Genomic DNA, 12,943 nt, shown 5'->3' with positions numbered 1-12,943 from the left:
GGGGGGGGGGGGTAACTAGGGATTGAACTCAGGGGAACTTGACCATTGAGCCACATTCCCAGCCCCATTTTGTATTTTCTTTAAAGACAGGGTCTCACTGAGTTGCTTTTCACCTTGCTTTTGCTGAGGCTGGCTTTGAACTCTCAAGCCTCCTGCACCTCAGCAATTCAGCAATACTATAAGCAACCTATCTCAAAAATTGGTTTAAAAAAGGGGATACGGGGCTGGGATTGTGGCTCAGCGGTAGAACGCTCGCCTAGCACGGGCGGGACCTGGGTTCCATCCTCAGCACCACATAAAAATAAAATAAAAATAAAAGATGTTGTGTCCACTGAAAACTAAAAATAAATATTAAAATAAATTCCCTCTCTCTCTCTATTACAAAAAAAAAGGGGGGGGGTGGACAGAGTCAATCCTTGGTACCAAAAGAGTCAAAGGACAGTAAAAATGTGACAGAGTCAATGGATTAGGGTTAGGTATTAGAGGGAGTGAGCTGGTGAGATAGGTAGTAATCAATGGGAAGCATGAAACTAAGATAATCAAAAGGTTGAAGTTATTAGTAATAGGAACATCTATGCAGAAAGTAGGAGACTGGAGCCATAGTCCAGGCAATAGATGAGCAGTGCCTCATATGGGTAGAAGAAGGGTAGACAAAGAAGCAGAAAGACTCATCTTTTTGTAAAGGACGTAGAACAGACAGTGCTTGACAAAGGACGTAGACAGACAGTGCTGGAGGCAAAACGTGGGAAAAGAAACTACCAAGCGCCCAGATTCTGGGAAAAGAAAAAAACTGTATGCTTATATGTGAACATAAAATGCATTTTCAGCTCTAAAATAGTTTGAGCTAGCATAGGGTCACAAGCCTGTAATCACAAGTTTTGAGTCCAGCCTTGGCAGTTGCAAGATCCTGTTTCAGAATAAAGAAACTAAAACTATGGTGTCTAGGAAGGCACATCTACAGATACTTGTGAGTATGATTACTGTCTGCTCTAAGCAAGATGATGCTTTTCTTATGGGGAAAGGAAGATGGTTATGATTGGGCCAGAACCATGGAAGGGCTCTGTAGTGGCCAGCAAAGTTCTATTTCTTAAAGAGAATTATTTCTTGACCTAGGTGGTTCTTAGAATAATTCATTAAGCTTTACATTTAATTCATTTGGTTTTCTTTGTGTGCATTTTATTTTGTAATAAAAATATACATTTTGAAATAAATAAGTAAAAATCGCCAGGAGTGGTGGCACATGCCTATAATCCCAGCAACTGGAGAGGCTGAAGCATTAGGACTCAAATTCAAGACCCTAGGCCCTAAGCAACTTAGGGATACCCTGTCTGAAACTAAAACAATAAAAAAGATTGGGGTGTAGTTCAGTGGCCCTGGATTCAATTCCCAGTACCAAATAAATTTAAAAAGCAAAAATCAAAGACAAAAAATGGTTTAGTGGAGAGAATCAACAGGCTAATAGAAAGACTTATCTTCTCCCACAACCCATATTTCAGAGTAACAGCCAAGATTACCTTAAGCAGACAAGACTATGATGAGCCTGGTTTCCCTCTAAAACAGATTCTTAGGGAGCTACGTTGAACGGGGGGATGAACAACTTGTGTACGTTGATACAGCAGGAGTGGGAGCCATTTATTGTAGGACCGGAGGGGTATATATACATTCCACACAGCTTATCTTAATTAACATAAACTAGATACAGCAGTCAACCAATAAGGAATCTCCACACTTAATGGCTTGCTGGCATTACTTCACAAACCACTCCCTCTGCAAAATGCCAGGCGCCATCTTGACTTGTTTACAGACTCTAACATGTAACTATATCAACATTAACAGAATATTGCTACCTATTTCTTTTGTTATCATTGTTGGTAGTTGGCTTTGATATGCTTGTATTTGTGTGTGTGTGTGCGCATATGCACATGCACGCACACACTTCATTTTTTCCTTCCACCATAATTAATCTGTATCTTCTTATTTCTTCCAGAATGGATTTTTGTCTGCATTGCCTTATTTTGGTTGTTGGTTATGTATGATTCTGTCTGGTCAAGCTGCTGACAATTTAAGGGCAAAGTGGAATGTTTCAACTATATGTGTTCGAAGAATTTTTACCCTTATTGGTGAGTGAAGTGAATCAAGTTTTGTTTGGGGTTACAGAGAGTTCTTTTTTTTTTTTTCTTTCTTAATTTTATTTATTTTTATGTGATGCTGAGGATCGAACTCAGTGCCTTACACGTGCTAGGCGAGCATTCTACCACTGAGCCACAACCCCAGCCCTGTTTGGGGTTACAGTTATTGAAATGGGGGGCCAGTGAGAACAAAGTATTTTTCTACTCTCACACATAATTAACACAATATTCCACACCAAAACATTTTACCTCTGGTCACCAATATGTGTGTGGGGATTTCTCGCACACAGCCAGTTCTGCAGTGGATACCAGCTGAGTGTTCTGTATTTCAATTCCAACACTATCTACCTATGTATACTGTAGGTCCCACAAGTTGAGAGCTGAGTCCAATAAGACCACACACACACACACACACACACACACACACACACTTCAGATGCCAATCTCAAGTCATTTATATATATATATAATTTTTTTTTTTTTTGTATTGGGGATTGAACCCAGGATGCTTTGCCACTGAGCTACATCCTAGCCCTTTTTATTTATTTATTTATTTATTTATTTATTTATTTATTTATTAAGACAGGGTGTCACTAAGTTGTTAGGGCCTCACTAAATTGCTGAGGCTGGCTGTGAACTCGTGATCCTCCTGAGCCACTGGGATTATAGGCATGGACCATTGCACACAGCTTGTACACTGTACTTTTGAGTAATCAGCTATAAATTGGTATTCCCATGACCCCATGTTAAGTTCAGTTAACTTCCTAGAGCAGCTCACAGAACTCAGTTAAACACTACTTATGTTTACTTGTTTATTATAAAGGCTATTGCAAAGCCGATGGTTGAATGGCCAGATGGAAGAGTGGCTGAGGGCAAGGTATGTGGAAAGGGGCAATGAGATTTCATGCCCTTTTCAGGAGCACTACCTTCTAGGAACCTTCACATTTTCTGCTTTTTGGAAGCTTATCGGAGCCTTGTCCTTTTGAACTCTTATGTAGGCTTCATAATGCAGACATTGTTGAGTAAAATAATTGGACATTGATGATCAACTCTCGTTAGGCCCCTTCCCCCTCCCCCAAATATTGGAGGCGGCTAGAGCTAAAAGTCCCAATCTTCTAATCATGCCCTGGTCTTTCTGGTCACCAGCCCCCATCCAGAAGCAACAGGCACTAGTCCCAGTAGCACCAGTCATCTTATTAGCAAACAAAAGACAATCTTATCACTCCAGAATTCTTAGGAGCTATGTGCAGAGACCAAATATATATTTCTTCTTATAATATCAAAACAATACAAGGTAAAATAAAAACAATAATCTGTCATTTATTTTGTTTACATATTAAAACACTCTGATGCATTTAGTGCATTTAGTACATGATGGGTTTTTTTGAACCATACATTTTGAGGATTAAGATTTATAATTTCTGTTGTCTCTGTCATAGTTCATGGTCACAAAAAATGACTTATTTTGCTAAACATCATCCCCAGGATTTTATAATCACTTTGTTTCATCTATAATTGGCAATGAAAATAGTTTTTCTAAGTAAATGCACTTTCAATTTCAAAATATTTACTAATATCATTATAACAAATGAATTCTAAATCAAAGATCTCCAAGGAATCTTAAGTACTCATGTGTTTGAGACTCTTTTCAGAAAGTTAAATTTTAGAACTATCTGAGAGAGTTATTTAGCTTTTTAAAGGTCTGTAGTAATTAGAGACCCTGGAAGTTATTGATGGCTATACTTCAGTAATTACATTGTGAAAGGATCCTATTTATATTAATTCTGCAAACATCTGCCATCTAACCACTGGAACATGCTGTCCTGTTCCACTGCTTACTTCCTTTGACTCCATATCTACAAATGACATAAATCCCTTGGATTTAACCTGATTTCTCTTTTTTAGTTTTCTATGGATGAACCTGCTCCATTCTATACAATACAAAAGCTACTAGCCATTTACAGTAGCCACTAGCCATTTAAATTTAAGGGGGCTGTTTAAATTTAATTGAAATTTTAAAATAAGTTCCTCAGTTGTAGTATATACAAATGCAACATTTCCATTATCACAGAGTTACTATATAGCATTGTTGTAGACACCAAAAAACTGACAACCACAATTTGTACTTTATGCCTAATTGCCTGTAATGACCTATACATAACAGTTTTTACTTATTAAAAACAGAGATTTTTCTAACTTTATGCAATACAGTTTATTATTTAATTTATCTTCTTTTGTTATTCTAATTTTAAGTCATCTTGTTAAATATGGCTTCTCTCTGCACTCATACTTTTCAGTCATTCTCTTTTTTATCTTTTTTTTTTTAACTCTATAGTCCTTTAGCTGAGTTCTGATCACATGCAGATTGTATAAAAAGATTTTGGTTAACCTCATTATGGTTAACTATTGTATTAGTTGTATTATGCCCATATGTTTTTTTTCTTTTCTTTCTTTTTTTTTTTTTCAGTGGTATGGATTGAATCCAGGCCCTCATGCATGCTTCTAGTGCTGTACCACTGAGCTGCATCCCCAGCTCTGCCCATAGTTTTCTAACAGTTTTGGAGTTTTGTTCTTTGATGAAACTCATACATCACTCATGTGTTATAGGCAATTCAATGTTTCTACATTAGGTGGCAGCAGTGTTGAATTTCAGATTTACACTATCTTAAGGTAGAGCAAATATTAATGCGGGAGCTTTTTCTTTTATAACTTTTTAACTCCAGGAATGATTGGACCTGCAGTATTCCTGGTAGCTGCTGGATTTATAGGCTGTGATTATTCTTTGGCTGTTGCATTCTTTACTATATCAACAACACTGGGAGGCTTTTGCTCTTCTGGATTTAGCATCAACCATCTGGATATTGCACCTTCGTGAGTACAAGTATAAACAGTTGCTGTGATTGACTTTAAATTCTTTTTTTTAATCATGGTAAAACATAAATAACATAAGATTTACCGTTGTAAGCCAGGCACGGTGGCACACGCCTGTAATCCTATCAGCTCAGGAAGCTGAGGCAGGAGGATCACGAGTTCAAAGCCAACTTCAGCAATTTAGCAAGGCACTAAGCAAATCAGTGAGACCCTGTCTCTAAATAAAATGCGAAAAAGGTCTGGGGAGGGGTATGTCTTAGTGGTTAAGTGCCCCTGGGTTCAATCAGGGGCTATGCAGTTGTTTTTAAATTTAAATTTTTAACTACCATCACCTCTGTCCACAGATAAATGTTTGTTGTTTATTGAGTGTACATATAGATGAAATATGAGCTCAAGAAGCTTAAAATAATAAGGAGGGGCTAGGGTTGTGGCTCAGTGGTGGAGCACTTGCCTAGCAAGTGCAAGGCCCTGGGTTTGATCCTCAGCACCACATAAAAATAAATAAATAAAATAAAGGTAGTGTATCCAACTAAATAAATAAATAAATAGATAGATAACAATGAAGGAAAGGAATATTTGGAAAGCAAAGTAATTTCAAGGCAACTTTGCTAAATTTAGTGATAATATGAAAAATCAGATAATTTGAAATAATAAACAAACCTTCAAGTTAAGGACTAAAGGCACAAGAAGCCACCTCTATGGGAGAAAGGGCAGATAGATGTCTACTTTCCTAATGTGGATACACAGTGACTAGGGGCATGTATTTGAAATTTATAAAATAGGAACTAAACCTAATTACCTAAAATGGATTCAAGGAAATAGTAAATAAAGAATTGAAATAGGTTCTTTTACGCTACTAAGTCAAAGAAACAAATCTTGAAAATATTTCTCTTAAACAAATTATACTGTTCAATTATGTAGCTTTTAGAATTATAGAAAGTTAGAACCAGGAGGATATAGAGTAATCTCATCCTATCAGTCTTGTTCATGGACCAGAGGCCTCAACATCACCTGAGAACTCAGAAGAAATGTAGAATCTCAGGCCCCAACATGGACCTACTGAACTAGAATCCATACTTCCAGGTATGGTGGCATATACCTATAATTCCAGCTGCTCAGGAGGCTGAGGCAAGATGATTACAAGTCCAGGGCCAACCTAGGAAACTTAGTCAGACCCTGTCTCAAAATCAAAAACATAAAGGGAGAAGGATGTAACTTGGTGGTAGACTTAAGACTTAAAATCAGGTCTTCTAGCTCCAGAGTCCAAGGATCTTTCAAGTTGCCTCTCACAGTTGTCCCTCGATATCTAGAAGGGATTAGTTCCAGGTCTCCCATGGCAACTAAGATCCAAGGAAGTTCAAATTTCTTATATAGAGTTGGGCACAATGGTGCATGCCTCTAATCCCAGCTGCTTCAGAGGCTGAGGCAGGAGGACGCAAGTTTAAGCCATCCTCAGCAACTTAGTGAGAGTCTAAGCAACTTAGTGAGACACTGTCTCAAAAAATATAAAAAAGAGGACTAGGGATGTGGTTCACCAGTTAAGTGCCCCTGGCTTCAATCCCCCAGACCAAAAAAATAAAATAAAGAATCCCTTATATAGGGCTGGGGTTGTGGCTCAGTAGTAGAGCACTCATGTAGCACTTAAATTAAATTAAATTTAAAAAGCCTAAAGGGTGCTTGAGTCCAGTTTGGACAAAAATTAAAGAAAACAACCAGTCACAGACTGTTGTTGAAACATAATTTGGTAATTCTTCCTCAAAGAAAGTCTGGGAAGCATCACTAAAAACCTTTAAAATACACATACAAATAAACTAATTCTAAAAATTTCTCCTGAATAATCCATCAAAAAGAGCAAAAAAATAAATAAATATTTTTGATTTGTGTTTGGTTGAATCTACAGATGGGAAAATCTTAAAGAACTGGTTGTTTAGAGATCCTCGTAGTTGTTTTGAAAACTCAGGGGAAAGAACTCATTGCAGAGACACATACATGGTTGCTTCAATTGATGTAAGTGTATCATAAAACTAAGTAAATAAATATAAGAAGTAAAAATTATAGAGAATATAAAGTTACTTCAGCAGCCACCCAGCCTGAAGGAAGGTAATAATCGACCTACTCTATTTCATGGAGCAGAAGTATAGTTTAGGATTCATCAGGTTCCTGAAGTCTATCCAAAGTTCTAGAATCAGGTGAAACCCTGCTCTCTTGAACTAGAAATAAAAGAAAATCAGATCATCAAATAAAAATTAGAGCTATTGTCAAAAGAAAATGGAAGTGGATGCCAGAGAAGAAAAAAATATCCAAGTTACCTACCCTATAGGATAGGATTTTGAACAGTTATTGTCACAGAATTCTAGTACTCCAACAGCACAGAATCCAGACTGAGTTCATACAACAATGTTCTCTTCCAAGCAGTCATCAGTCTTTCATGGCCCTTCCTGGCCAAGTGTAATATAAATACTTGAATGAGCTTCTTGGTGCTGACATTTAGAATTTCACAGCATTCATCTGCACTTAATATCTGTCACCAAAAAGACCTGGCAACATCACAGATTCCTCCTACTGCCAAGGTGCTAATAGTTTTTTTTAAAAAGAGAGAAGGAGACAGGGCCTGCCAAGCTTGGTTAATTTAAGATACACTCCCTAAAGGGGATAAGCCAAAAAAATCTGTGCCTCATAGTTTTGTTATTGTATTATGTATGGATGTATGGTTTTTAAAAAAAAATTGTGATGTGTACAGATAACTGAATTTAGTTCAGTGGGAATCTTTTTTTGTCCTAGAAATTGAACCAAGGGTCATTCTACCATTGAGTCCCATCCTCAGCCATTTTATTTCTTATTTTGTGACAGGGTTGCTAAGTTACTAAGGCTGGCCTTGAACTTATGATCCTCTTACATCAGCTTCCCAAGTTGCTGGGATTATAGGCATGCACCACCATGCCTGGCTAGGATTTTTTAATTTAGGCACCTTCCCATTCAAAATGTGGAAAGGGATTTCAGATAATAGTCTGTAGCCTAGGTATTGAAGATCCAAATCCCTAATAGAAATTGCTTTATCCCACAATAAGACTACACTTCCCTAGCATGTATGAGGCATTGGGTTCGATCCCTAGCACCACATAAAATAAACAAATAAAATAAAGGTATTGTGTCCATCTACAACTAAAAAAAATATTTTTAAAAAAGGACTATATAAATGAATAAAACAACAAACTACTTTCAACCAAAATTTTATTTTATAATAACACCTATTCTTTCAAAAGAAACTGAAAGCTGTGATTAGACTTTGTATATGTCTAGGTAACCATTATGAAAAATAAATTAATAAATGCCATTTATGTGCTTAAGTACTTTTTTTTATATACCTTTGTTTTATTTATCTATTTTATGTGGTGCTGAGAATCAAACCCAGTGCCTCATATGTACTAGGCAAGCGTTCTACTATTGAGCTACAACCCCAACCCCTTAAGTAATTTTTTTAACCAAACTCCTCTATCACTTTGCCAGAATATCAAACCTAAATCTAATGAGTCCTCTAGCATCTACAGGCTACATCCCTCCAATGTGCCGAAACACAGGGGACATAAAAAAAATTATGTTAAATGAACTGGACGTGGTGTTGCACACCTATAATCCCAGTGACTCAGGAGGCTGAGGCAGGAGGATCACAAGTTCAAAGCCAGCCTCAGTAATTTATCGAGGCACTAAGCAACTCAGTGAGACCCTGTCTCTAAATTAAATACAAAAAAGGGCTGGGGATGTGGCTCAGTGGTTGAGTGCCTCTGAGTTCAATCCCCAATATCAAAATAAAAGGGGAGGGGATTATGTTAAATGACACTTCAGGGATGTAACCTATAAAATCCAAAATTTAGGAATATGTACAGGACAAACATCTCAGTATCTTCAATCAAAAAAAGACAGCAAGTCAGGAATGGTGCACAACAATAATCCCAGCTACTTGGAAGGCTAAGGCAGGAAGATCACAAGTTCAAGCCCAGAGCAAGACCCTGTCTCAAAATAAAAAATTAAAATGGTCTAGAAAAGTAGTTCAGTAGTATAGCACCCCTGGGTTCAATCCCAAGTACCAAAAGAGAGAGAGGGTAATGACAGCAACTTTTAAAAATGAACTAGATGATACCCACAGATTGGTTTTGTTATTGTTGTTACTTGCAGTACTGAGGATTGAACTCCGGGTGCTCTGCCACTAAGCTACATCCCGGCCACCCTCCCCCCACCTTTTTTTTTTTTTTTCATACAAGGGATTGAACACAGGGGAACTTAACCACTGAGAAACATCCCCATCCCTTTTATATTTTTAATTTTGAGACAGGGTCTTCCTATGTCGCTTAGGGCCTTACTGAATTACTGAGGTTGTCATTGAATTTGCAAACCTCCTGCCTCAGCCTCCCAAGCCACTGGAATTATAGGCATGTACCACATTCAACTCCAGCCCCTTTTATTTTTATTTTGAGACAGGGTCTTCTAGTCATATAAAATTCCTGATCAGAAATTTGCACCCATGGAGCCCATTCCCAGGGGGAAGGGAGGACTACTCTGCAAGGATCAAAGCTCCCACATTCAGTGTTGTCCGGGCCCCATGACTCTCTGCTGTAGGTCACATGCCACCATTCACTAGTAACATGTATTGAATAAGCACTTGCATTGTACTGGGCACTAGATATAATTAAGGGCAATAAAGCATGAGTTTGAAGTGAGACTGGAGTCAGAATCAGCAAACTCAAATTAGGACAATTACTTTAAAGCCATAAAGATATTGATATGACTGGTCAGTATGAGAAGTACCAAGCAAGGGGTTAGGATGGAAGGAGTGTGGATTTTAGGTAGCATATTTATAGTATGAGCAAAAATAGATAGCAGAGATGAATATGGCAGATATGATCTGAAGGTGTGATTGTGCAGTACTGGGGATAAGGCTGTATAGATGGGCCAGGGCCAGGTCATGGTAAATCCAGGCAAAAGACTGTAATCCTCTTTTTTTTTTTTTTTTTTTTTGCCTTTTCTCTCTTTTGGACTGAGGATTGAACCCAGGGGTGCTCTACCACTGAGCCACATCCCCAGCCCTATTTTGTATTTTATTTAGAGACCGGGTCTCACTGAATCGCTTAGCACCTCACTTTTGCTGAGGCTGGCTTTGAACTCATGAGCCTCCTGCCTCAGCCTCCTGAGCCACTGCGATCACAGGCATGTGTCACCACACCTGGCCCGCAGTCTTCTTAAAGTAAATGTTAGACCATCCTTGTAGGTACCTGAGTAGAAGAGGAGTGACCTGACAAAATCATGACTATTCAAATTAAATTTTATACAATCTGAGAGGCTGATCAACTATATGTAAAATGCCCTTAAGAATGTTTATTCTCGGGCTGGGGATGTGGCTCAAGCGGTAGCACGCTCTCCTGGCATGCGTGCGGCCCGGGTTCGAGCCTCAGCACCACATACAAACAAAGATGTGTCCGCCGAAAACTAAAAATAAATATAAAAAAAAAAAATTCTCTCTCTCTCTGTTTAAAAAAAAAAAAGAATGTTTATTCTCTGAGGTTCTATTTCTTGATTAGGTGTTAGTGACATTGTTGTCTTTGCTTTGTGAAAATTCAGCAAACTGTACACTGGTGGCTTGTGTATTTTTTTCATATGTATGTTACATTGAAAAAGATTTCCTTGCCAGGTGCCATGCCACATGCCTATAATTCCAGTGGCCTGGAAGGCTGAGGCAGGAGGATCACAAGTTCAAGGCCAGTCTCAGCAACTGTCTCAAAATAAAAAATAAAAAGGGCTGGGGATGTAGCTCAGTGGTAGAGCACCCCTGGTTTCAATCCCTAATACCAAAAAAACAAAACAAAAAAATTATTAGTACACCTAATAGGGTGTGAGAGTGCTCCATTGGGACTACTGGACATATTACATGTACATATCTGTGAACTCATAGATAATCTATCAATACTTGCATGAGCTATCTATCACATAGATATCTGTCACATATCTTGCATGACAATCTATCGCATACTTGCATGAGCTCACACCTTGTAGATCTAGGTTAGAAGTATTTAGGTTCCTAGCCCAGTGTGGTGGTGCATGCCTGCAATCCTAGTAGCTCAGGAGCCTGAGGCAGGAGGATTACAAGTTCTAGGCCAGTCTCAACAATTTATTTATTTATTTTTTTTAGAGAGAGAGAGAATTTTAATATTTATTTTTTAGTATTTGGCGGACACAACATCTTTGTGTGTATGTGGTGCTGAGGATCGAACCCGGGCCGCACGCATGCCAGGCGAGCACGCTACCACTTGAGCCACATCCCCAGCCCCAGTCTCAACAATTTAGTGAGGTTCTAAGCAACTTAGCAAGACCTGTCTCAAAATTTAAAAATTAAAAGGACTGGGATTGTGCCCCAGTGGTATAACAACCTTGGGTTCAATCTTCAATCCCCAGTATCCCCCAAAAAAACTTTAGATTTCTGATAATCAGTCTAACAAGATTTCTTTATAGAAAATGATAAGTACTTCATTCTTCTTAAGATGGTACTTCCTGAAGATCTTGGCCATAATATACTTTTTTAGTTTACATACATTCCTTATATATTATAAATTGAAAAAATCAACAGGACATTACCATTTTTCAAATATAAGCAGAAATTCTTTAGATTTCTATCTAAGCCAGGTACACTGGCACATACATGTAATCGCAGCAATTTAGGGGGCTGAGGCAGAAGGATCACAAATTCAAGGCCAGTCTCAGCAACTTAGCAAGACCCTGTCTCAAAATAAAAAGGGTGGGGATTTGGCTCAGTGGTATAGTGCCCCTGGGTTCAATCCTCAGAACCAAAAAACGGCACCTGCTGATGCAGCTCCGTGGTGGAGAGCTGGCATAATATCAAATGAGACCCAGAGTTTAATCCCCAGTACCAAAAAAAAAAAAAATAGGAAGTTTTGTGTGTCTAGCTTATTATTACTATCTAGATACAGTGATGTATAGAAATCATATGTCAGCACTATTCTGCATCAGGATAAAAAGGATAATTTCACTGGTTGTATTCCTCTATGTAATGTTAGAATGTTAATTAACTATTGAAATGCAAGTTTTCCATCAGCTGAATATAAAATCCTAGTTTGGTAAATCATTGCTTTGAAACATAAAATTTCATAAGAAAGCAACCTGACAGTAGAATAGTAATCTATTGAAAAAACTGCTTCAATGTGTAACATAGTAATAAACCTCTATGAAAATGTGTCCCCAGGTATGCTGGTATCCTCCTAGGCATCACGAATACATTTGCCACTATTGCAGGAATGGTTGGGCCTGTCATTGCTAAAAGCCTGACCCCTGATGTAAGTAGACATTTTGCTTATAAACTGAAAAGATTTGGGAATTATGCATCTGTGTCAGAGTTGAGTATATTTTAATGGTAGAGTTCTGAATGTTTATTTATTTTCTTTGTGGTATTAGTGATTGAACTCAGGCCTCATGTGTTCTAAGCAGGTGTTTTACCACTGATCTACAGCTCCAGCTCTTGAATATGTATTCTTAAGAAATTATTTATGGCAACAAAATCTATAAGCCTTAATGGATGAGAAAGTATACATTTTTAAAGGATACTCTTTGGGTTTTAGAACAGTATAACTAAGTTAAATGATAATCCTGTGGTCAAAACCACACAGTATTAAAAGCTGTAGTAGTTTACCATATAAGTAATTTACGTATAAAATAAAACAAATAAAAATTGGCAATGTAAAATAATTCAAAAAAGGGACCCATCAAGGTGAGTGAGGTGTCATGAAATAATGTGAGAATGAAGGAAGAACAGTTGAAATAGTCAACAATGTTTGAAGGGCCAAAAGACTTGGGAAGACCTGATAGGTGTCTTCACATATTTGAAGGACTAGATGGTGACTTATTCTCAGTAGTTCTACAAAGACAGATGGAGAGAAGTT

The 12,943-nt window shown here is 37.8% G+C and overlaps 1 protein-coding gene across 9 annotated transcripts in view; it reads left to right on the top strand.

Annotated features, from left to right (window-relative positions):
* The window catches only part of Slc17a5 (solute carrier family 17 member 5), a 63,961-nt gene that overhangs the window by 26,867 nt on the left and 24,151 nt on the right, over positions 1-12,943 (top strand). For 8 of the 9 annotated variants that reach the window (XM_048805701.1, XM_048805704.1, XM_048805698.1 and 5 more), the window contains 3 exons: positions 1,988-2,120; positions 4,853-5,000; positions 12,250-12,340. In XM_048805701.1, the coding sequence (XP_048661658.1) occupies positions 1,988-2,120; positions 4,853-5,000; positions 12,250-12,340 (372 nt within the window). The remainder of the gene's footprint in view (positions 1-1,987; positions 2,121-4,852; positions 5,001-12,249; positions 12,341-12,943) is intronic. The other variant, XM_048805705.1, reaches the window with a different exon arrangement.

This window comes from Marmota marmota, unplaced genomic scaffold (genome assembly GCF_001458135.2).
Source record: "Marmota marmota marmota unplaced genomic scaffold, marMar, whole genome shotgun sequence".
NCBI lineage: Eukaryota > Metazoa > Chordata > Mammalia > Rodentia > Sciuridae > Marmota > Marmota marmota.
This window is presented reverse-complemented; position numbering and strand designations above follow the sequence as displayed.